General features: G+C 33.5%; 1 protein-coding gene across 3 annotated transcripts; it reads left to right on the top strand.

The window, feature by feature from the left end:
* The first annotated feature begins 415 nt into the window (after nt 1–415).
* LOC140052702 (sperm flagellar protein 2-like) lies at nt 416–25,841 on the top strand. 3 transcript variants are annotated; one of them, XM_072098384.1, is made up of 44 exons: nt 416–567; nt 1,378–1,480; nt 2,311–2,563; nt 2,911–3,128; nt 4,408–4,578; nt 5,305–5,389; nt 5,642–5,776; nt 6,182–6,370; nt 6,457–6,644; nt 6,869–6,944; nt 7,074–7,172; nt 7,397–7,510; nt 8,411–8,513; nt 8,680–8,829; nt 9,033–9,131; nt 9,296–9,405; nt 9,585–9,688; nt 9,998–10,251; nt 11,352–11,487; nt 11,856–11,997; nt 13,702–13,839; nt 13,942–14,011; nt 14,198–14,311; nt 14,700–14,717; nt 15,035–15,195; nt 15,285–15,551; nt 15,768–15,905; nt 16,108–16,264; nt 16,529–16,664; nt 17,043–17,232; nt 17,413–17,460; nt 17,804–17,830; nt 18,772–19,012; nt 19,259–19,342; nt 19,991–20,129; nt 20,279–20,378; nt 20,781–20,966; nt 21,331–21,381; nt 21,959–22,141; nt 22,686–22,841; nt 23,278–23,424; nt 23,718–23,828; nt 24,926–25,132; nt 25,440–25,841. In XM_072098384.1, exons 1-44 carry the CDS (start codon nt 513–515, stop codon nt 25,515–25,517), a joined length of 5,931 nt encoding a protein of 1,976 aa, XP_071954485.1. In that variant the 5' UTR covers nt 416–512; the 3' UTR covers nt 25,518–25,841. The 3 variants fall into 3 exon arrangements, with proteins under 3 accessions (XP_071954485.1, XP_071954487.1, XP_071954486.1); XM_072098386.1 differs by lacking the exon at nt 17,804–17,830; XM_072098385.1 differs by lacking the exon at nt 14,700–14,717.
* Nucleotides 25,842–26,979: the final 1,138 nt, after the last annotated feature.

A 26,979-nucleotide genomic window follows, 5' to 3' on the forward strand; every position in this document is an offset into this window, starting at 1 on the left:
CGTAACTGTTTTGATGTTCAATTAGATGTAGGTCTATATATTATTTCTGCAATTCAGCTCTTTCTGCAATACTAGTCATAAATATGTTTTATTGATTTATATGTTGAATAAAATATACCAAAATATATAATATAATGGGTAGGCCTACTTGCGAAGTTGAATAGGTACATTCCCAGAACGACATGAATGAAACGGTAACACTTATTAGATTCTGGTATTTGTTGTTTAGATAAAGAAAGATTAGATATCTGACTTCAGTATTATATCTATTAATATTTTAATAGGTTTTTAAATTTAGTTTATATGGTAACCTTTGTAGGCCTATAATTATTGTGTAGATGCTTACATACGGCGGCCGGAGCTGTAAGCTGTTTCCCCCAGAATGCAATGCACTGTTGCCAAGCGATGATAGACAGATCCATTTTTGTATGAACCACCGCTTGTCAAAAGCTTGATATTTTGTATTACAGATGATCTAAATAGTGGGTTTATGTGAATTAAATTCATCTACAATGACTGACATATTATGTAAATGGCTGAATGGGTTGAAACTATCGCAAGCCATTGGTAAGACAGCATTTCTTGCTGGAATTATTTAGGCCTAACAATCTACATTTTACCCGGCCGTCAGAGGCGCTGGCGCTGGCCAGATCGCAGGAGCGGTCATGTGCTGTAACTAGCCTAGCTAGGCCTAGCTAGCAAGCCTATAGTTAGGGCATAGCTAAACCTAGCGTTGTGTATGACCGACGTGTACTAATCTATCTGGCAGGTCTACTAGCTAGGCCTAGCCTAGTATTATTAAAAATGTAAAGTAAAGACAGGATGACAGACAGATTATAGGCAGGCCTAATAATAAGGCTAGGCTAGAGCCTAGGCTGCCTACCTAGCCTAGCCTCTACTAGCTAGTCTAGCTAGGGCCTGGCCCTAGGCTAGCCTAACCAGGGAGGTGATATTTTCACCTCCCTGCCTGGCCTAACTAGGCCTAGGCCTCCCTAGGTAGGCCTAGGCCTAATTCTTGTTCTGATTCTGCACTGACTCAGCTCAGTATCTCTCCACAACAACATACACAAACAGCTCAGTGACTGTCTTCTCTATCCAAAATTTCACCTCACACCATTATTTATAATAGCCTAGGCTAGGCCTGCCTAGAATCTAGGCTTACTTACTGTCAACCTAGGCATAGAGGCTAGGAGATACATACAGGATGCTACTGTGTCTGTCTGTGACTTTTCCACATGCCTACATGCTAAACTAGGCCTAGCCTAGGTCTATTACTGTAGTATTATAATAATTACTTAGTTTTACCATTATTTAGTGTAATTTTTACAAGGCCGTGTTGACATAATAAAGTTGTTTTTATTTTTTATAATACGACAGATAAACATAGTTTTGGTCATCAGTTTGCAACGGGATACATGATTGGTGAAGTATTACAGTGTTATGAACTTCAAAATGACTTCAACCTCTTCTCTCAGAGCAAGTAAGTTACCGAATTAAAGCCCCATTCCCTACGTTTTTTAGATCTAATTTAAGATCACAAACTATATTTAATGTAAAAATAATACTATAATATGGTCCTATTGCGATAACTTTTTTCGTCTTTAAACGGTTAAAAATGTGAAAAATAAGTCGATTCTAATAATTATAGCGGCCCGCTATAAATCCCAAAATGCATTGCGCGCGGATTGATATTTTTGTTTTTCACCTGTAATTCGCCCACTTTTCGATCGATCGTGAGGCCAAAACAAATGGAAGACTCCTAACTTTTCAGCGAAAATACCGGGTTTTCCCCAATTTGTATCAACGGAGTCTGGCAAAAATAGAAAGACAATTAATGCAGCAACTATACAACGTCAGGCTAGGTATATAGCTCGCGTACGATGTTCGTACGTTACCGATGTTTACCAGCTAGGCCTACAAAACTAAGCCTAGCTAGGCTAGGCCTTAGACCGTCCACGAGAGGTCGATCGCCGCGAGCTACTTAGGTAGTGCATTGTTTCTCACTTTTTATCATAATTTACCATAAAACGTACATTTAAGACAAGAAATGACATAGTTTAATGTTTTTAAAGTGATATATATGTATAATTTTCCAAAAAACGTCCAAAATTGCAGGGAAGGGGTCTTTAAATTAATATTAATTTTTATTCATTTTTAGTTGCTGAATTGTACTGTAATTATTTTTACTGTATTCATTTAAAATAATAATTTTATTTATCATTGCATTATTGTATTATCAATCAACAATTCTATGATTTGTACTTTGTAGTGTTTTCAACTTTAGTGTTCAAACCATTTATATTCTTCTAGGACTGCTGATTCAAAGCTCAATAATTTTACACGGTTGGAACCAACGTTAAAGTTGCTTGGAATTGCGTTCAACACAAATATTGCACATTCTATAATGACAGAGGAACATGGATGTGCCACTCGTCTTCTCTACCAACTGTACATTGCACTAAACAATAAAAAGGAGGCCAAGTTGACGGGTGTGGCTATGGAAACTATGAGACCCAGAGCTCCAGTCAAACTAGAAGCAATGGAACGTGTACCTTATAAGGAGGTGATGATTTTTTTTTTAAGCTCCAAATTATTACAACATTTTGTGTGTGTGAGCTAAAAGGCTCTTTTTCAAGATAAATATTGTAAAACCAAGAAAGTCAATTTGAATTCTATGTAAAATAACAATTTTTAATTCATCAAACGTAATGTTTTCTTTACCACATTACAACATATTCTCTGGCCTTTCTTTTGGTAATGAATTCTAAAAAAAAGTGAGAGAGAAAGCCAAACACTATGTCACTGTATATTTAGCCCTTTGTTTAGTTATTTATTGGACCGAGAACTCCATACCATAAATAATAATAATAATACTGTTTAAATTTGATTGTGTTATGTTTTTTTTCCCAGCGCTTGACCTTGCTAACACCAAGGCAGACTGACACAAATTTAAATCAACTAGTAGATCGATTCAGAGAACGAAAAAAGCAACATCTTGACATTGAATTCCGCACAAAATTTGAAGAGGAAGAGAATTTAAGAAAATGGCAACAAGAGCAAAGAATGCGGGAACTGCAGAAGGCAGCAGATGCTAGACAGAAACAGACAGAATTAGTGGCTAGAATCAGGTAATTCATTATTTCCTTAACCTTTACACTAATTAATCAAAATTGTATCCAACTTTGAACATTACCATGTACAGTTTCGAAAGAACACCCACCCCCTCCCCCACTAAATAATCTCAACAAGGAGCCCATTTCAAAAAGAATACCACACCAGAGTCCTTATAAAAATACCATGGGCTTCTTTTTGATGTTTTACCGTATGTCATTGAGCTATTAAATACTGTACAACATTCAGGTTTTCATTACTCATTCGAGTGTTCATATTCATGTTGTTTCTGTTATTATTTAAATAGCAGTTCAAGAAGTTGTAAGAGGTATGTATTATTTGGCTTACACTGTAGAAGGCTATTAATATTATTATGTTTTATATTGGTAATACAGTAAAAGCACAATACTTCGTAAAGTACAGTATCAGTCAGAAAAGTCTATACTACAGTACATTTGGTAATATTTAAATTGTAAATACTGTTTCTTATATTTGTGAATAATTAAGCAGTTACCTTTTTTTGAAATTTTAGATGAACATAATTATATTTATTTTTAGGCTCAAATTGTTTAGGTGCATTGTTCTCTTGTTTATTTTGTATTCATCACATTGTCATTATACAAATGTCTACACTATCAAACTAGTTTGACAAAAAAAAGTATGATGTGCCCAAATATAGTAGTGAATGATATTCTGAAATATGATAGTGATATGACATCATGACCATATATGGGCACATTACACATAAAGTGTGATAGTGTAGACATAGCTTAAGTATTTTTTTGTTGCTCATTATCACGGAAACTATTTTCACCATTTGTAGCACATACAGTTTATAAATTAAATGTCTAAATACTTTTTTGTAATTGAGCAGACTTTACATTTATTTAGTTATCACAGCACAGATTAGTTCTAAGCATGTGCAAACATTAATTTATTTTATTTATTTAATCTAATTCAACAGCGGGAACCCCGCCCCTTACAGAATGGAATAATATCCAAATTCCTTCACTTGCACTGATGAAGGGCTAGTGTTGCCCGAAAGCTCTGCTAACTTTTCTGGCTGTTTACTTTATCGTTTTGATTTAGCTTTTCGCTTTTTATTTTTGTATCTCCATTGAGATCCAGCCACTGATACCCACAGCATTGTCATTTTTTTCAGTAATTTGCCTTTGGATATATATCTTAAGACCTATACAATACAAAGTTATACAATCTTATAATTATAAGTCATTTGCTACACATTATGCAATCAAAAATTGTTTAACGCTGTAATTATTGCAATATTTATTGTAGGGCTGCAAAGGTAGAAACACTGAAACCACCAGCAAACAAGACATTGAAGGCGCTCACAATGCGTAAGGAGATGAAACGAACACAAGAAGCTGCACAAACCATGCAAGAGATATCTGCCTTTGAACAGCGTCTGTCGCACATGCTTCCAACAACTGAACAGGAGGATGATAGGTAAGGTACTATTGAGGAAAGCTAGTGACAAGTTTAGTGGCGTAACATAGAGACCTGAGACCCCTGGTTTAGGAACCCCAAGTGGCCCTCAATCTTTGGAGGCCTCAGGTGTTTTTAGCCTTTTCAACATATTTTTAATGCCTCATTAGCTCAGGGGCCAATTGGTTTAGCCACTGGACAAGTTTCCCTAAATCAGCCACAGTTTTGCTAAAAGTTTTCAAATTAATGTCACATTGCAACCTTAGTATAGTTAGTTTGGTTTAAAGTTTGAAATAAAAATTGACTGTGGACAACCTTATCAAAGCAGTTGTCCTTCATGTTAATTTGCATAATTATACAAGAAACAGAAACTGAGTATGTGTAACATTATTCTGATTTTTTAAAAAAAGAAATGTGTTTATAAATGATTATATTATTGTTATAACAATTCAACCCAAAATTCTCTTTTAAATAATTGACTCGTCGTTCTACTCATATCTGAGTACTCGTGACCATTCTGATGAGGTGTCTCCATTTTGCCGATCTTGAGCTTCATTGTAGCAACTGATTATTGGTCGGTTAGCAGCACCACTTATACCATCAATCCATCTGAGTCTCTGTCTTCCTCTTTTTCGTTTCCCTAACATAATCATTTTCTCCATACTATCTCCATCCAGTCTGGCAATATGTCCAAAGTATTTTAAATAATGCCCTCTGTTAATTGCAATTTGAATTTTCATTTTTCAGAGACAATGATGAAGAAGTAGCAATGTATTTAAAAACAACTGAGACACAAGTCACAAAAGTTGATTACACGATGGCATTCACCCAGGTAAACAGTGTTTTACTTTCGAATGGTCTTGACATTTTTATTATTATTTGTCACAATCTATTATTTATACTATACTGAGATAGATGCTGGCCCTCATAGCGGTTTTCAAATATGGTTTAAAACCCTCCCAGTGCAATTCGCGTCATTTTGATACCCCTTGTTTATAAATGAGTGCAATAGCAATAATGTGTTTAATGAACAAATGTAGAAACACTATTTTAATTTTTCAATTATATGATTATTTCTGCCAAGGGTCAGTCTTCAAACGATGAGTACATCAACAAGATACGCAACCGTCTTCAAGAAGACTCGGTTGCCAGGAAGGAGCGAGAAAAGCGACGACGTAAGATTCTTGTTGATCAGCTGAAGGCACATGAAGCACAAGAAGTAAGAAAAAAACATTTTCCTTTGAGCTCTGCAGGTTCTTGTAACCAATATGACTCTTTTGATTTTAATATTACACAAGAATATGATAATGCTTCTTACTGATATTTAATATGTATATTCAACTCTATACTCCCTTGGACCAGCCTGAAATTATGATTTCCCAAATGCAATTTCTATAGAATAAAATTTGTTTCCTTTTGGATATTAAAAGAAATCTTGATTAAGCTGACTGTATTTTTTATGAAGGGGGAAAAAAAGTAAAGCAACTAATTTTGATTATACAACTACTTTGCTATGTTCTAATCTTACCTACAGTTTGTCCCATAATAGAAGGCCTACATAAGTTCATAATAAAAATGGCTTATGACCTTTGATTTTAAAAGTCTTTCAAAATTCTCTTTGTAGAGTGCTCGACGTGAAGAGATGCTTGTGAATCGTCTGATGCGCCAGTCACAACAAGAGAAGCGCATTGCTGTGCAACTAATGCAGCTTCGGCATGAGAAGGCCATCATATGCCAGAACCGAATTCTACGAGAGAAGCAGTACGAAGAGCGTCGAATAAAAGACTTTGAAGATGCACTCAACAAAGAAGCCGTGAGTAGTCATTACATTTATATTCTTCTTTTATTTATGGTGAGTGGCTGCAGAGAATGAGTTAAACAGTTTTTATTACATTTTAGGAACTTGCACGCTTGGCAAAACTTGAGTACGTTGACAAGACAAAGAAAGACAAGGAACTACATGAGAAAATAATGAAAGAGAGAGCTGAAGCCAAGTATCATAAACATTACAACATCTGTATGCAGATTTTACTTGGTATTGTGGATTTCTCCAGCAACATTGCTGAATACAGGGAGCTCACAGAAAAGTATGTCATATATTTTGTTTATAGTGTTGTTTTGTTGTTTCTAAATTTTACTTTAAAAAAAGTTTTTTTTATTCTCTACTCTATGTATTTTGATAAATAACAAAAATAATTATATTAAACATTAAAAAGTGTAAAAATATTCATTAAAATGTATTCATATAATACATAGATTATATAGGTAACATGCGTTTATTAATTATTCTTTCTATTATTATAACTTTCAGATTGCTTCCACCTAAGCTTATGAGAGAATGGAAAACCTTGTTTGTTGAGGGTAAACCTTTACATAAACCTGCTAAGGTAAAGCACACATTTTTTACAGAATAAAAACTCATTGTCTTCTAAAAGTTGTGATATTTGTAGGAAAACACTCTTGGTAACCCCTTTAAACTATTTATTAGTTTATTTATACTGCATGTGATTGAATAGGTAACTGAAGGTGATGAGGTTGAGGAGTCATCAGAGGATCAAAAGATAGAAGAAGACCGTCAACTCCTTTTGGATGAGGGAGACTTCATGGAATATAAGGTATGACTCCATAATATTATTAGAAACATCCTGCTATGATTTTAGCAATAACTTATTTTATAAATTTTTTGAAACATTAGTTAAACATTGTCTTTAAATTGTGCCAGTGGTAGATAGATGATTTCAAGTTTTATTAAATTTTTGTTTTATGTTAATCTGGCCTGTATAATCAAATTGTCAAACATATATCTTTGTTAGTCCTTATTTCTCATTTAAACACAAAGAGTATGGTTGGTGAATGGCAGCCACCAGAAGATTCTGAAGTTGTCACCCCACAGCCAAATGCAGTTCTTGGACATATTCTAGCGAGGCTTTTTAACATTGTTCATCCTCCAACAGTTAGTATTTACATTTCTAAGACATAAAGTTAATTATGATCTGACCACCGAAAGAGAGTTATGGAAAAGAATAGAAAATGTAATGTATACATAAGTGGAATAATGTAAAAGATGATGATGGTGGTGGTATGGTAGATTGTACTTAAATAGGGAGGTTTCGCAACCTTACGAATACGATAATGAAAACGGATACGTCACACATTTGTGAAACTTTTGAGCTGATCCCCATTTCATATTCGTAAAGAGTATTCGTGTTGACGAATATCACCAGTCATATTCGTAACTACAAAACGAGTATTGTTTTTGATCTATTTTGCACATTTTGCATTTGAATCGGAAATGATTCATGATTATAATATAATTATACTTTTATTGAAAGTAATTTACTAAAGTAATTTACTAAAATGCCAGGTAAATTTTGATAAATAGCAATTTTTAAAGTCTTCACTCACTTTGATGTTACGCTAGACCTAGGCAGCCAAGCACCAAGCAACACGTACCTGCGCTTCCCTCACATTTACCGCAGTCATATTTTGGAAGGCGCCCTCAATATTTCGTTGCCATGCGAAACAGATTTTTACTGGCTTACGAAAAACGAATACGTGTGCGTGACGTATCCGTTTTCGTTATCGTATTCGGAAGATTGCGAAACCTTCCTAATATATCATTAGTAGCTTGATTTGGAAAAACTCACAACCAACTATAACAAAGGCTGTCTGTCTGAAGCTGATCATAGAACTCCAAACCAATATAATTTTGGTTTGATATACAAGTATAAATTTGTAATTATTCTTACACACTTCAACAAATACTTGTAATTTGTTTTTAGTTAGAAATCTACTATTCATTACACTACAGTACATAATTAATATAATCCTATTTTTACTATTTTTTTGTTAGCCACCACCAGAAGTACCTGAGATGCCATCGTTCCCTGTCAAAGCTTGTTTCCTTGGAAAAAATTTTGCAGGGAAGTCTGTTGCTGCAAAAAGAATGAGTGAAAGTAAGACAACATAAATATTACATCCCCCTTGCGATGATTAAGCTTTAACAACTACATCCGGATAGGACGATCTATAAATGTTTTCTGTTTGGTAATTATTTATTTACCTCTAAACACCCAAAAATATATTGATTGATTGTTGTGCCTTTTCCTACCTTGCTATTAGAGCATGGCCTAGAGGTTTTAGACATTGAACAGCTGGTGATTGAGGCAGTTGATGCTTACAAGGCAGGTGAAATCAATGAAGAGCAAGATATAGCAGGAATAGATTCTAAAGCTCTCACAGACAAACTGCCAGACAGTCTTCTTACAGAAGGTAAGACATCAACACTGATTTTAATTTTATGATTTGCACTACAATCAATTGAATTTTTCTGTAGATTTTTATTTTCAACATTACCATGTGTCTTATTCTTCTTGAGGCATTCCTTTGAAAAAGAATTAGTACTAAAAATAGATCATATTAATTTTGGAAAAACAGTAAATAAAGATGAACTTCATTATTATTGTTTATATTAGTGAACATTTTGCCACCAACACCAAAAACGGGTTCAACTGCTGAAAATTTAGACAGTAACATCAAAGCTGAAGAGATAAAAGATGAAGGAAAAGAAAAGGGTAATTTAAAAGAACTTTGCTGTAACTTGTGCTCTGTCAATTTTGAAACAGTGATTTGATCATTTTGGGTTGGTTCACAACAAAATGATAATATAATTCATTCAGCATCATACATCAATGTTTATTTGTAACTTTATTTTAAAGTATTTTGTGGTTTTTTTTAGGAGATGAAGAGAAAAAGGATGAAGAGAAAGATGTAGATGGTAAAATATCAACAGAATCTCTTGATAGTCAGAATTCTAAATCACCATCTGGTAGAAAATCCAAGCTCAATGTACGTTAATACGATTAATGGTATTTTAAAAAATGGCATATTTTGTGGACCAGCTTTAAGAATTAGCAATTATTATTACCAATGGTAGTTTTGTACTCTGTTTATTATTTTGGTTGCAGTTATTTCTAAATGTTATTTCTTGTTTTTTGTTATTACCAAATATTGGTTGTTTCCTTTAGTTGACAACTAGAGCCAAACTTGGACAGAAGGCTAATAAGTTTCTTCGTAAAGGACTGCCAGTGAAAGATGAACTGATCGTTGAAATTATGGTAGAGGCAATAAAGTAAGTACTTAAATGATTAATACAATTGTTTCTATGCTGAGTATTTCCATGATTTTCTGATTGTGCTCCTTTGTTAATATTGCCCTTCATCTTTTATGCTCACAATGGTTCTTTGCAAGTTTCTAATGATCTATTTTATCTTCCATATCTATATATTAGCTTAATTTTTTTTCTAATTAGTTCTATGTTAAATTTACCAGGGTCTTTCACACGTGTTCCAGCATATTAACGGGTGTGAAAGACCCTTAAACCATTTATACCAGCACACAATATAAACTTTTACTTGCAAATTGTGTATTCATATTTCAGGAGACTGCCAGAAGCCCAGGGTTGGATAATGGATGGTTTTCCAGCAACAGTTGCTCAAGCTAAGCTGCTGGAGAAGGCATTGACTGGGTATGATGCTAATGCTAAACCAGTCAAGGCTAAATCAAAGCAAAGTCGTTTAGCACCAGACCCTAACCCACCTAAGGATCCTCCACCCCCTATCAGTGGCATTGATATTGTGTTGTATTTTGATGTAGTTGATGAGGTAGCATTAAAAAGAGCAGCTGGAAGGACAAGTAAGCAAATTTTAAAACCTTTTTATTTCTTTGTGACAAACATAGAAGGCTTATATAAGTATTCAACATTTCAAATATAGCCTTATAAATTGATTGATTTTTTACTTAACTTAAAGCTGAGGTACAGGCATAAATTTTAAATATAATATCTGGTAAATTGTACATAAATCAAATATTTGTAACAGAAATCAAGACGAAAAAACATGAATTTCCCCTAATATGGTCAAATAAAAAATTTGGTAAAATTCTGCCAAAAAAACTAAGAAGACTTTTTTTCAGTACTTAGGTAGTTAACATGTAATAACATTTCTGGTGACTCCCTAGAAGGTGAAAAAAGATAGTGGATATACGGTGGATAATTTTTGCTATAGCATGAAAATAAAATTCTGAAGTTGAATAAAAATACCAGAAATGTAAAATTCAAGTTATATTACCTATATTTAGTCATCTGATAACATTTTTTACCACACCATTTATTTTTCATAGCTTTTTAAAATGCCTCTCTATTTTCCAAATTTGTGTACAAAAGAATAGAGATTTTACTGTGTAATTTGAACTATCCCCCCCCCCCCCACCCCTCTGATAAGAAAGTGCTAATTTTCAAAAAGCTCATGTAACACAAATAAAATCCCAAAAATTATGAAACATAGGGGAAACTATAGATCGACAATTATTGGAATGTATGATCAATAGAAATTTTTTGCCCGCACCTGGCCTTTAAAAGTAATGTATAATATCTTTACATGTACTAATGCATTTGAGTTTATATTTAACAGAGCATAAAGAACATTAGGAAATGCCTATACATTTTACCTATATATACTATCACAATAGATCCCTTCATTTTAGGTACCCTGCTATTCAAAAGATATCCACATTGAGAGGACACTTTGCTGTAAAGCGACAGGAGAATATTTTTTTTTGTAACACTATGGTCAACCCTATTGAGGAGAACCCTTTGGTGGAAGGAGTTCTTATGTATATCAAATTGATAATGTTAAAAACCTGGGCTAAATCCAGACCTAAGTGAATTAGCTTTAGTTTTTTTAAATTATTTTTACAAAGTGTCTTCATATTCTTTTCATTTGTTTTTCTTCAAGTTGCATCGCAATCAGAAGAAGAATATCAACAGGAATTTAAACCACCGCCAGAGGGCAGTGCAACAGGAGTTGGTAAGCAGGAAAAAGTGGTGCCTGTAAAAGATGCAGCTCACGACCAGGAACAGATTCAGCACAGGTAAAGAGAAAAATACAGTAAAGGTGTAGTGTATCCTATATAAATTAGAAGTATATCATGATGTTAGATTAATGTACTCTGGTATTCATAACCTTAAACTAATTTGACAAAAAAAGTGATATGCCATCATGATGACATTTTTTTGTCACATAAAGTTTGATACTGATAGTGTAGACAAAGCTTAGGTAAAGTATTAACAAATCATAGGTTGTGTCCAACATTATAGTAAAAATGATAAGGTTTCTTCCACACGCTAAATGATGACTATTTGCCTTTTGAAGGTTTTGTAAAAGTAGAATAATTTCATACTTGGATGAAAATTATTATGTTGTTATTTATGTTGCTTACTCTAACTTCGTTTAACGTAGACTTACTGGATTTCAAGACAACTGGAAGAAGTTGGACAAGTGGTTTAACAGCTTTGGTCTGCTACAAAAAGTTGATGCTGGTCTTGAAAGAGAAGCAACATTTGATATAGTTGAAAATATCATGATAGGAACTAAGGAAAAGGTATAGTGTCAGGGTAGTATCATAAAATTAGGATTTTGATGTAGGGGTTCCAGGACCTAAATAAAATGAAGTGGTTAACTTTTACATTTAATTAAAGTGAGCCTTAGTCCTTTTTACAACACCAGCACCAAAACAATAAGACAATCATGCTTTGTAAAGGCTGGTTTCCTGTCGACGTAAGAAGTCGAATTTTGTAACGATTCTTGCGTTTCATACGTTTCTTACGTCTCTTACGAAAGTTGAGAAAAAATTGACGTCGTTGACGTTAGTCAAGATCGTGTCGGGCCGCAGAAAAACATCTGTAGTTATGCTGCTCCCGAAAGTTGAAATTTTAGCTGTGAAACACACGTCGTATGCTTACGTCGATTTTAGTGTTGTTACGAAAGTTGAAATTTTTTTCTTACGTCGGTCAGATTTATGACGTATTTGAAACAACATCTCTGATTGGTGTTTCTTTTTAGAGCGGGTTTTATCATTTTTCGCGCGAAATGTTGAATGATGTTATTGTACCTGTAGCTACTCAGCATCAGTGTCAGTGCAACTCAGCATCAGTGTCAGTGCAGCACACCAACATATTATTTATAGTAGATAGGCTAGGCCCTAGTATTAGTAATAATACTTAATTAATACTGTACTAATAGGAATTGATTTGACCAAAATCTAATCAAACTAGCCTATAAGGAGCCTAGGCTAGTAGGCCTATGTATTATTGTATGAATCAAAATATGAATGAATTATCCTGGCCCTTTAGGCCTAGCCTTAAATAGTTTTCAAAATTAAAAAAAGGCAAATCATTTTGGGATTCCTATTATTATTAGACCTACTTATGCCCTAGGATAGGCCTTGGCCTATGGGCCCAGGCATACTCTAATCGAGCATGAGATAGTACTACCGCAGTAAGATACCCATTATTTACAGGCCTATAATAAGAATAAATTTAACAAAACAATATAAATTATACAAAATCAAGCAAACAATTTTTTTTTAAAGTTACATAATAATATTATATTGTTTACAAAGGGGCTTTCTATATCTTATCTTGTTGCAAATGTTCATTTTCGTGACGTTTCTACCGATGCTGATTGTTTATTGCACGTCCATAAATAAGAGTATTAGATTTTGATATGAGTTGTAAACTCCCTGATTAGAACATTATTAGGCCTATTATTGACACTACTGTGCATTTGTAAAGTATGTACAACATCGTAAAGTGGGCTAACATTATAGTAGTAAATACATACAAATGTTATTGTCCGGCTTTATTTCACTATAAGGACATACACATTACGTCATAACTCTTGTCACTCATTGGTTGCTTGTTACGATTGCGCTTACGTCTCTTGCGAAAGTTGACTTCAAGTCAACTTTCGTAAGAGACGTAAGAAACGTGACGCAAGGGCGTTCATTCAAGCGTAAGATAAAAAATCCCGGTTTCCTGTAAAATCGGGAGAAAACGTCGTAACGCAACAATTGTTAGGTCATCGGTTTCCTGTAAAATCGTTTGTCGTTACCATTTTTCTTACGTTGCGTCGATTTTGTAAATTTTCGATCGTAATCGGTTTCCTGTAAAATCCGCATTTCTTACGACAAATCGACGTAGTTGCAACAAAAGTGATGTTCTTACGTCGACAGGAAACCAGCCTTAAGTCAATGTGTTAGTGAGTTTTACAAATCTATATGATTCCTCTTGGTTTTTTTTTTCAGATTCAAGCTGTCAAGGATGAACTAGAGAAGGCAGTAGAAGATGCCGATAAAACAGCACTTGAACCTGTTGATCAGTCATCCACATTACCTACATCAACAGATGGCCAGGACTCTGCTGCTGCCCAACCCTCTGAACTGGTAAGCTATTTCATTTTTCTTTCAAGTTAGTTAGGCCTAAGTTTGTGCCTGCTAAGTAAATTGCTCAACATATCTAAACCTTTTATTTTTCTTGTTGTACAGACAGCTGACATACTTTCTGATGATAAAAATTCTGTTGGCTTGGTTTCTCCAAAGGTCGTATCGCGTCCAGGTAAATCCAATATCTGCCTCATTTAAGTTTTTATACATAAATTAAGAGGTTGGTTGACCTGTAAAGTGACAATAGCTATATACTTATTTCCTTTCCTCTTATGAAAACCGAATCTTATATGTAATGATCAACCTTTTACTTGTGTTAATTTTTTCAAACAGTAATTTGTTTTAATTCTATTTAAAGCTTCTGGAAAAAGACCTGGTTCAGGAAAATCTAAAAGAGGGCGCTCTCCAAAGGGCAGCAGAGGAGCTTCAAGAGGTGCCAGTCCTAAAAGATCTCCGTCATCGAGCAAGTCTGGTAAGTATTCATTATTTTATTTTGAATTGTTCAATTGTATTTTTGCATAATTGTTTTCTTTTTTTTTTTCATTTTATTTTATTTGTTAATTGGTTGTACTTGGTATTGGTTTTTTTTTTACGTTGTCGTTTTTAAACTTCTTGTTATTTTTTATATCTTGTTTATTATGTTTTATAATTCTTTTAATATTTTTTATCGGTTTTATTTTCTGTTCTATTGTGTTTTTTTATACTGAATATGTTTTGTTTTCCATTATATTATGTTTATTGAATTATTATTTTTGAATTTTGTACAATTGTGGTTCATTATTTTGTTTTATTTGTTTTATCTCTGTCATGTTGTCTTGATTGTTACTTTTCTTTCTTATTCACAAATGTCTGATGTAAAGGCAAGAAGGGCAAAGCAGGTAGGTTTACTATTATTGTACAGTGTCTACTGATAAGCCCACTGTGGATGGGATTATAATCGAGCCATCCTTAAATTTTAATGAAAGCTAAACAGTATGGTTTTTAGAATACAATTTCAATAAAATTTCAGTTATGATTTTAAGCACTTATTTAAAAAAGAATTTATATATTTAGTATTAATTACTCTTGGACTACATTTTACATGTTTCATCAGTTTTTATGTTTTGAAGATAGACTTTTATACTCCAATGTGAAGACAACCTTTAGGGGAAAAGATTAAATGCATGCATCAAAGTTTGTTTTCATTTTTTACTAGTTTCGCCAAAACGTGGGAAATCCGGAAGGAAATCTCCTAAAAGAAAAACTCCAACACCAGAACCTGAACCAGAACCAGAGGTTCCTGTAGTACCTACTGGTCCGCCACCACCACAACCAGGTTCAGAGGATTGGATATGGGTTGATGAACCAATTGAACAAGTAAATTTTTATTTTTCAATTACCTGTAGTATTTTTCAATTATTATTTTTATTGTTATTTCAATTGTAAACAACTGTTGTTTTTTTTAGGAATTGGCAGGTGCCTTAGTACCCTACTGGGAAAATACAGAGGCCACGTACATATCCTCAAGTATGCATGTCTTCCGATGTGTACGACTGGAACGAGAAACCATCTACCGATATTTCTACAAGATACGGCGAACCTTTGAGGAGTATCTACGCCGACCAGACTCAAAACAGGAATTTATTGCAAACTGGCAGATTGAGTATAACGAAATAGCAGAGGACGTAAGGGATGATGAGGAGACTAAGTCTGAATTACACCAACGTATCGAGGTACAATGTTTTTATGAATTTCCTGAGATCATTTATTTAATGTCTGTACTTATTGTCAATATTCCATACAGGAAAAAGACAAAGGTTCATAGACAAATTGGGAATGTACTTGGCCAAATACCTAAAATGTTTATTTTAGGTTCATGCACCTAAATTCAATATTTATGTATGTTTCTCTGCTATTTTATTAATCATTACTTTAATATAATTATGAAGGATTTGCGTGAACGATTGTGGTCAATATCTGACAACCGTAAACTGGACGCCGAACAAGAACGAACCAGTGTGATGGATGAAGGCTGGTTGGAAGATAGGCTAGGTTTACTGACAAACCATTACCTTACACAAATGCAGGTAATACATTTTTTATATTACTAATAAATTTAAGGTATAAAACTCAAATTATATAAGTCACTTGATAATGACCCTGAGCTATTGGTACAATAAAAAGTCACTTTACCTTTTCAATCAATACAGAAAATGTATATTATTCGGAAATTTCATGAATGTTGTTTTACACATAATCCTTATGCCTTGACAATTATACATGTTTTAGGCCGAAGTAGATCGATATCAACAGACACTTCACATGTTGAAAGACTACTATCAAGGCATGGAAGGTAAAACGCCAGAGGAACCAAAAGAAGACTTCATACGTATTCCACTGATTGACCTGCCACCAATGGAAAGGCCTGGATCGGCTAATGCTGAGGGTAGGCTGAAACAAAATAATTGTGATCAAATTTCTAGATCTAGGAAAGAATAATGATAATGTTGTAATGATTTAAGTCTATCATTTACCTTGATGTTGAGACAACTTGTACAGCGTGTGTGTCCAGTCCAACAACTCTAGACAGATCCAAACTACATGGATATGGGTTACAGCATTCCTGTTTTAACTGATTGCTGATATTGACACTACTTTCACTACTATATAAATAACTTGAATTTCTTTAAATATTTAACCAATTTTATAGAATCTGTTACTGTATCACCTCAACCAAGCACACCTGGACCAGGTAAGCTACCATTGTCGGCTAAAGGAAAGAAGAGCAAAGACCCATTAGATGAGGGAAAGATGGATGAAGGTGATCTGCCTGAAGAAAAACCAAAGTAAGAGAAACAGTTCTACAGGCTGAAACATTTAGCAATAATAATTAAATGTAATAAGTATATCATACAGAGGGTTTCAGGTTTGAATGGTGCAGCATGATCTTGACTGTTTAAAAAGAAATTAAATTTAATCTCACTATAATATATCACTGGGCGGTTAAGAGTTTCTTTATAAATAAATAAAGCAAATTGAAAATAGTTATTACATTCTTCTACTTCTGAGCATGAACAATAAAGAAATATTCATCTACCATGTTGTTTACAAGTATCAAGATTTACAAAAAACTACCCGATATATATGTTTCAATTTTCATTGATTAATTTTGATGAAATGAATTACAGGAACTGATAATTGATATCAATAACAATTTATTCCAGGATTCCTCTGGTTGCACGTCGACCAACATCTTCTGAAGGATTCTTTCCAAACCAGACTTCTGCTGGTGGAAAGATGGATAAAGGGAAGATCAAAGTTGGTGCTAAAAAGGAAAAAGATAAGTCTGTGGCACCAATGTCTATGGAAGACACACAAGAAAGTCCATTGCCACCAACAGACCCAGATGAAAGGGTATTTAAATGCATTCTTTTTATTAGCAATTCTCAGTGTTGAGAAGGGTTGAGGCCTGTCAAAGCAAGCAATGATGCTGTGGCCAAAATCACATTACTCTAGAGCAATTTACCAAAGAACCTGTGAGCCTAAAAGTGAAAATTACATTTGTATTATTTTATTTTATTTATCTTTCTCTAGCTTATTTTTGAAGCACTACAGTTTGGACTCTTCAAAATCAGTGAGATGGTGAGTATAAGTTTAAGAATTTCTTTACAGTTATTCATCAATTTAAATTGTGACCTTTGTATGTATGTCACTTGAAATTGTACATTTAAATGAAGTGTCTATTGATAATAATTGGTTTTGTTGGGGAATCGAGAAATATCAAACCGTGATTGTCAATGGACTTGTTTCTGCTGAGCGGTAATTAAAAGCCAACAAAAGCATGGTTTTTATAAAAAAAAAAACAATTTAAAAAACTTAAAATGATTCATCTCCATTCAAATACCGTATTTTAAAATGGTTTTTTGTTACTGAAATTGATTATATCATGTTAAATTTGTAATTGTTTTCTTGGTTGTGTATACAGTCAACAGGTTTTTCTACAGCCCTTTTGGTAAGTTGCTTCAAATGTCATGGTAGACAAGTGTGTTTTCAGTGCAGTTTACTATTCCTTTCAACATAAATTCAAAACTCTCTCTCTTTGCGATTCTGTCTGATTAAAAGTTGTGAAGAATAAATCAACAAGCTTACTATTGCTTGCTTTTATGCTTTTATTTTTAAAAGAATAAAAAATAGTTGTAATTAATTTATATTAACTGTATCTGTGTTTTAAAACTAACAGATACTAACCATGAGTGACATATTCTAAAATGATCAGTCAACATCTAGCACTCTACTCAATACAACATGTTATAACATCCAAGCCCTGACATGGATTCATTATTATATTTGAAATATCAAACATGAAAAGAAAAACGACAAATATGTATCATCACTATCCTATCTCACCAGCTGTCTCGTTATTGATAATATTCACAATCATCATTGTCATCTTCAGTATCTATATACACTGTTTTTATTTATTTATATCCTGTATCTGCAGTGTATTTGCTTCAAGTCAAACTCTCATCTCTTCAATCAGCTACTCTCACAAGCTATTCAATTTGCAGTGAATACTCATGTCATTTATTAATGATACTTAACTGATTTTGTGTTTAATGAAAACAGTACTTTATTCTTCTTGTGTGACTTTGCTTTCATAACCACTATATATACTGTATAGTGTATACTGTTGTACTGTTTATTAAAATAAAATTACTTCAGATTTTGATACTTAATTTTTAACTGTATTCAAAGTTTCCTATTTGTAAATCTATAATAAAAAAAAAACCTTTTGTTATTTCAGCAAGTCCAACTTAACAATTTCAGGTTAGGAGACAGACCTTTTCTAAGAGGGCTAGGTAGTGGCACTAGTCTGGCCATAAAACATATTGTGGTACTATATGAGAAGTATGTTGGGCCCTAGTTGCTAAGCTAGCAAATTTGTTTTTTTAGACGGCAGCTGAACTTGCAGCCAAGGAAGTTGAAGAAGAACTTGAGAAGCAGAAAGAGCCTGAGAAAAGCAAAGATGCAGGCGGCAAGAAAAAGGTTGAAAAGAAAAGCAGCAAGAGCAAATCACCGTCAGCTGCTCGAGGCAAGAGTCCAAGAGCAAGATCAAAATCTCCCAAGGGAAAGAAGTCACCAAAGAAGGGCAAGAAAGTTGCTACGCCAACTCCTCCTCCAACACCACCGCCAAGTGAGTTCATCACAAAGATTTATGTGCAGTGTTATCTTATAATTTCTATTCTATTTACTCTGTCTACACTATCAAACTTTATGTGACAAAAAAAGTGTGATGTGCCCAAGTATAGTGGTGATATGACATCATCATGTCCATATATGGTCACATCAAATTTTTGTCACATAAAGTTTGATAGTGTAGACAGAGCTTAACTGACAAAAACACAAACATTCTGTGAAATTGAGTAAATTGTATTTTTAGCTGAAGACACACCAGAAGAAAAAGCAAAGAAGAAACTGAGAGAAAGGATGAAAGAAGAATATATTTCTGCTATTAACCATGAAGGTATGTTTAGAAGAGACTTGTCAATACACTTTTAATTATTTATATGTTCTGTACACAAAATGAATGTTCATATTAATGAAAATAGTATTGCATATTAAACAAAATATGATTTACGAACAGAATAATTTGATATTGGCAATGTTTTTGTACATTTTACATACCATTAACTATTCTAACACACATGTATGTATCCTCAATTGGTGAATTATGATTCATGTGTCCTTCAGTATTAGTTCAGGAAAATCGATATATAATGGTGATACTTTATTTTTAAAGTAAATTAAAGAATTATATTCCTAACAATGACACATTTTAAATTCTTAGCTTACTAACCTTTTTACATTTTTGCCTTTCAATTTACATTTATATATTTATACTTTATTGAATTTTAACTATTGTGATATATTTTTTTTAATGTTTTTATGTTGCTTGTGTTGTTGAGGGCCTCTCAAAATCAGCTTATGCTGGCTGGATCACCCTCTTGAAATATTGTCAAATAAATAAAAATAAATAAATTGTATACATGGAGAGTACAAAGAAAACAAAAAGTATTGTGAAAGAATTAATGGTAATCATGACATAGTTGTTTCTGAATTCAACTCCTAAACTGGAAAAAATCATCATCATAATCATTTTTGAATTATTTAGAACATGGGTTAAGGGCTCGTATGGAACTGATCAAGGTGCACGCCATAGCAGTACTACAGGATTTGAAATCAAAAGCAGATTCAGCCTATAATGACATGAATGACTGGCTTGGAGTCAGATTCCTCACTGAAATGAAGAGGTAGGCAATGGTTTTACTGAAAATAAAATACTATTATATACTACTCGCATTATATTTAGAAAATCACTTAGGACAAGAAAAATATATATGATACTGTATTTTATTTATTTTATATATTTTCTTTATGAATAAATATTTTTTGTATCTAGCATTGATTCCATGTGTGACCTGTACCATAGAGCAATTGAAAAGAGAGAGAAAATACAACAGGAGTTGATTCTATTTCAAGATGACTTCCTTGTCAATAAGGTGAGTAATAAGAAACTTTTACCTATGACCTAGACATGGTCGTCTGGGCCTAGAAATCGGCCTAAAACTACGTGACGAAGATATCCTATGTACACAATGAATTAATTTCTTATGTCATTGTGCTAATCAATATTGTGTATACTTAACTTGAATAACTAACATTGATTAATTTATTGAACAATATACGCTTCGACATGAAGTGTGATGTGCCCATATATTGACATGATGATGTAATATCACAACCATATTTGGTCATATCACTACAATATTTGGCCACATCACACTTTCTCTTAAACTACAATTATTAACAACCACATTACAATGCTACTATATTAAATATAACATTTATAACATTAATAATAACAATGTAATAATGATGACACAATTATATTATAATAATAGGAGGTGAAGGTATTCCGTACACCAAGCCCACCACCCAGGCCATCACCAAGAGAGTATGACTTGCCAGACCAATATACAGTGGAAGAGATCAGGATGCTGTTGGCACAGTTCCTTAAATCAGCGCCGTCTGGTTTCCTTTCAAGCAAGGCTTTCATTGACACACTGTCAGATCTCACTGCTCTCACTGTAAGCTTTTTCCATGTTAATAGTGGTATATGGTACAGTATAATTGTAATTGGTACTGCCTTACTCCTACACAACATGTGAAGTAATTCCTGGTTGCTTATTTATCAGAGTTATTTTATTCAATGCAACAGTGCACAGAATGAAAAAAATGATTTCCAATAATTAATTAGTTTAGGTTTTACAGTATACTTAGCAAAATATATAACTTTATATTATGTTTTCTTTTTTTATTTTACGATAATGTCCATAAAGAAGTCAAAGTTTACAATATTTGTTTACCGCATGCTTTAAAAATGAACCGGATTGGAATAGTATGTATATTATAAACTTTTTATTATTATAAACTGAATGTGTTTTGTTACAGCATGGAATGTCTGCTTTACCTGATTACTGGATGGCATTAACACCTGTACAGGTCAGATTAATATTTATTTTAAGTGCAAATACATGTTTATTGTTTCCTTAACTGTCCAGGGCCGTAGCCAGCATGAGGCAGACTCTCCCCTTGTGTGAAATTTTCACTACCCACCCCAATTCCCCAGCAGAGATCATATTTTATATTTAATAATTACATTTAAAGCATCTTTGCCTCGTCTGTTTTTAAGCCGTCGCTACGGCCTTGCCTACCAATGGCACAGGCCTTTAGTTCATACATCTGATTATGGTGGTGTCTATATTCCTTAGTTAAAATCTTTTATTATGTTGACAGTGTCTATCTACCAACATGACACATGAAAACTCCACTCCCAAAGTCTTTGTTTAAGCAGAACATCTGCTGTCCTGTATATTTGTCAAGCGAATAGATTGCAACCTATTGATCAGATTTTTTTTGATCATTTTTTTTAAAGCTCTGTCTCCACTAAATAAATGTGATGTGATGATTTGGTCATATCACTACCATATTTGGGCACATCACACTTTTATTTGTCAAACTAAGTTTGATAGTGTAGACATAGGTTAATGTTCATTTTTATTCTCTCTATCATCTACAGCTTGAGCAACTCTCCAGTACCTTGTCTTCAGATTCTGAATACATTGATTGGAGAAGGTTCCTGTTGCAAACCACTCAACCATGGACACAGCCTACACAAGCTCAGTTGCTGGAAACTCTCAGCAAATACAAAAGTATTGACAGTGAAGGTACTGGTAAAATCAGCAGACAACAGTTTGAAAAAGTGAGTACACAAAGTAAAACACAGTATAGCCTTCATTTTTTGGTTGCCTTTACTTGTTCCAACGAAAATAAAAGGTCGCGAAATAGTTGGATTTGTAAAATCATGACCATTTAGAGCAGCAAAATGGGCTATACTTTATTGTACATATGCCTTGTCATTACACTAGAATTACTGTACCTTTAAATTCAATATAACAAATTATTTGATAAACATTAAAATTTAAAAAAAAACAGCAAAGCCTATTTCATTTGTAACAATTTTAATGGGCATGAATAATAAAACAACATCAATAAAAAACAAATAAAAGAAGCACAAAATGCTAATAAAAATATTATAGGTGGCCATAGATATTTATTTAATAGATGAATGGCAAGGTTTGTTATAACAAGAAAAGTGACCTACAGTAATTGTAAGTACAGTAGTATTACAAAATATAAGTAAATGACAACATTTGCAACGAAATAGTTTTGTTTCATAATTTGAGATCTACAAAAAAAAACTTTCCTCATCGAATATTTATAACTTTTTAATTTTTTTTTTATAGGTTGGATTATGGTTTCTATCAGAAGGGGTCACATCGACTCTACCCATTGACCCTAATGAACCTCTGCCTTATGATAGACTAGCTAACATACTTCCTCTTGTATATGACATTTTCTGTGACTGTTCAAATCCACCTATGTTGGACTATGTCAACATGGTTAGTTTATTTATTTATTCACAATATTTAACCAGGGTGGCCCAATCAGTCAAAAAGACTGGTCTTCCTTGGGGCCCTGGGTACAATAGTACATAATGCTTATAGTACTCTGTTCCAGGGAAAGTGATTTGCAACTATTTCTTGTAAAATGATCATTATTTTCATTAGAAAATTTAAAATATGATTTAAGGTATACATCACAAAGGTTTAACCAACCAAGAGATGTGAACATATCTTTAGGAAATGTGCATTTAATATTAATCTTTTGTCAGTACATCGATTGAATAAATTGAGGCTTTGTTTTACATTAATTTTCCAAAATACTTGACCAAAAGTGAGTCGAATAATCAAAAGGTCAAATTTCTCTCTGCCGTGTAATATTAAATTATTTTATTAGCATGACTTTATTATATTGATATTGATTTTTTTTTCATAGCTTCTATACTTCAGCGTTTCCCCCGATTATCAAAATGGATTCTTCCGAGCACTTAGTGTTACTGCAAACACACACATGCCCAGGCCTAAAAGTGATGAGATTTTGCCTTTACAGTTAGATCCTGTTAACCCACCAACTGTCAAGGAGGTTGGTTTAATTTGTTATTTAATTAAGTACTTGATATACAGTAGATTACCAGTGCAAAACATCCTTACAGATAATACAATAATCTACTACGTCACTAAAATTATGCTGGTAGGCCCTATTGAATAACTATATTTCAAGAATACTTACCTGGATAAACCGGTATTACTTTTGCACCTCTATCATAATGGAATGATCTATTGTTTATTTATAATACATAATGCTTCAAATTTGCATGTATAACCCATTGGAGTTGAATAGCTACAGCTAATTGCTTGATATGTGTTTTTGTACAGATTGCTAAGTTAATGAGTGAGGCACATTCGACCGTGTATGTAGGACCACCAGAGGAAGATATTCCACAAAGTGCTACTAATGCTACTGTACCACTTGATGCTCTAGTTCAGGTAACTACTGCTAACCAGGACAAACTACTGTATATACAAGTATAACACCTCTAAAAGTCAAACTAAAAACTTAACGTCTAATAAAATCTTTATATAGTATGTTGGATATTCAATGAGTTGGACGAACTACTGCTCAAGACAAAGTATAAACCTTTAAAATCAAATAAAGAAATACTTTGGTTATAGCCTACTAAAATCTTTATACAGTATATAGTATGTTGGATATTAGCCTAGCCTATAGCAAAGAATATATATCACAAGAATGAGTAATCCGCGATTTTTGCATTAGAAATTTGTAACAGAGAGTGATGCCTGCCCTCATAAGTACTAAATAAGATTTGGTTTAATAGATATTAAATAGTAATGTCACATTAAATAGAATTATGATAATAATATATTTTGCAATTGTAAAACATTTTATAAAACATATTTAATAACTAGTGAACATTCTACAGAAAATTATTTACCACCATGCTAATTTAAATCACAAAGAAAGGCCGAACATCAACAACAAAAATAAACCAAAATTATTCAGCTTGGCCTATGGTAAACAACAACACGCCCGGTAGCACCCGCTTGATGAAGCGAACTGTTTATTCGGCATTTTTTTACTAAATAAATAACATGAAACGAACAATTAAATATCCAAACAGCATTTAACATAATGTTGCCATGTAGTTGAACATTTTTTATCATGAAAACACTACCAGTGATCCAGGCTTAGATTAGTGTGACCGTCACAAAAAGCTGTATACATCCTGACTTATGGCGGCACCCTACCGCATGGAAAATTTTACTGTTACATCGAAAATCGCGAATTACTCATTCTTGTGATGTATATTCTTTGCCTATAGTTACATTCAATGAGTAAGACGAACTGCTGCTCAGGACAAACTCTAAAACCTTTCAAAATAAACTGAATACTTTGGTTATGGCCTACTAAAATGTTTATACAGCATATGTTATGTTAGATATTCGCCTAGTTACATTCAATAAGAGAAATACTCTTTATTATTATTATTATTCACAAGAGTCAACTCAAGAGCTATGTAATTCAAAGGCTTAACCAGCTAAAACAAACAATTCCTACTATACAGGTTTTACATCATGGTCAGCCATTGCTTGGTGACAGTCACCGGTTCAGTGTAACCTCCGATCCAGAAGATACTTTCTCAAGAGAACGTCTGGCAGGAGTCTACCAGGAACTTGGTAGTGAAAACTTAGAGCCTATATGTTTTTATACGTTGATGGAACATCCAATCATTCAAGATTGTCTATCGATGTGTCATCGGTTTAAGACACCAGTAAGTTGTTGGAAATTGTTTCTATTCTGGTATAAAACAGCAAAGACAACTAAGTAAGTTGGCAGGAAACAAAAAGACAACTGAATCCCTGCGCTAAGAGCCTGTGCTCCCTGTTTAACTAGTAGTAGCATATGAAGATATGCCTAGGCTTAGACATATTTTTGTCCATATTTCTCAAACTTAAACAATGCATTTAAGGTAATTGAGGTTGTTCAGAATGCTTATCTTTTTTTAGAAACTGAATTGGATTAAAATGACACTTTTTGTTTTTAATTTATTCTTTTTTTTTAATCTTTATTATCAACAGGACATCAGGAATGTGTTGCTTTCTAATAACCCAGTATTGCAGTTGAATGACACAGACACCCAGAGTATGATGTCATGAACAGCTATATACATACTGCTGTTTTAAATATAATATATATATACAAATACAATGTATTGAATGGAAAAAAGTGAAGAAAAATATATTACCTATTTTTATTTTCATGAGATTAGATATCAATTTTATTTGTATATAAGTTATATTTTAGCTGACAGCAATTGTTTAACTTGAATTATTAAATCCGTCCATGAAAGTAATTTAAAATGTTATATTCTAAGAAAAAAAAATATTTGTACAGTAATATAATTGGGATTATTTAAGAAGTGATAAGGTCAAATATAGTTCATGATTACATTGCAAAATACTTTATTACTCCAGTTGCATTGACAAGTAAGGTGTTAATCAGTTTGGTACCAGTAGTCTCATAATGGAAGTCGATTGGTTGCAAATTTAAAAATTGATTCGCAGTATAGTGCCATTACATTTAAAATTTGTCTTTTTTTAGTATTTGAATGAAATTTATTTATATCCAAATGAAGAGTATTTGAAATTTCAAAGAAAACATTTTTTTTTTTTACTTTTCAACAATGTAATACAATCCACAATACTTTACTCTGTGGTCCATTTACCAGGCTAGTAATCACAATGTTTACTCTGTGGTCCATTTACCAGGCTAGTAACCACAATGTTTACTCTGTGGTCCATTTACCAGGCCAGTGACCACAATGTTTACTCTGTGGTCCATGTACCAGGTTAATGACCACAATACTTTACTCTGTGGTCTATTTACCAGGCTAGTAACCACAATACTTTACTCTGTGGTCCATTTACCAGGCTAGTAACCACAATACTTTACTCTGTGGTCCATTTACCAGGCTAGTGACCACAGTGTTCACTCTGTGGTCTATTTACCAGGCTGGTAACCACAATGTTTACTCTGTGGTCCATTTACCAGGCTAATGACCACAATACTTTACTCTGTGGTCCATTTACCAGGCTAGTAACCACAATGTTTACTCTGTGGTCCATTTACCAGGCCAGTGACCACAATGTTTACTCTGTGGTCCATTTACCAGGCTAATGACCACAATACTTTACTCTGTGGTCCATTTACCAGGCTAGTAACCACAATGTTTACTCTGTGGTCCATTTACCAGGCCAGTGACCACAATGTTTACTCTGTGGTCCATTTACCAGGCTAATGACCACAATACTTTACTCTGTGGTATATTTACCAGGCTGGTAACCACAATGTTTACTCTGTGGTCCATTTACCAGGCTAATGACCACAATACTTTACTCTGTGGTCCATTTACCAGGCTAGTAACCACAATGTTTACTCTGTGGTCCATTTACCAGGCTAGTAATCACAATGTTTACTCTGTGGTCCATTTACCAGGCTAGTAACCACGATACTTTACTCTGTGGTCCATTTACCAGGCTAGTAACCACAATGTTTACTCTGTGGTCCATTTACCAGGCTGGTAACCACAATGTTTACTCTGTGGTCCATGTACCAGGC

The sequence above is a fragment of the Antedon mediterranea genome, chromosome 6 (genome assembly GCF_964355755.1).
Source record: "Antedon mediterranea chromosome 6, ecAntMedi1.1, whole genome shotgun sequence".
NCBI classification, from domain to species: domain Eukaryota; kingdom Metazoa; phylum Echinodermata; class Crinoidea; order Comatulida; family Antedonidae; genus Antedon; species Antedon mediterranea.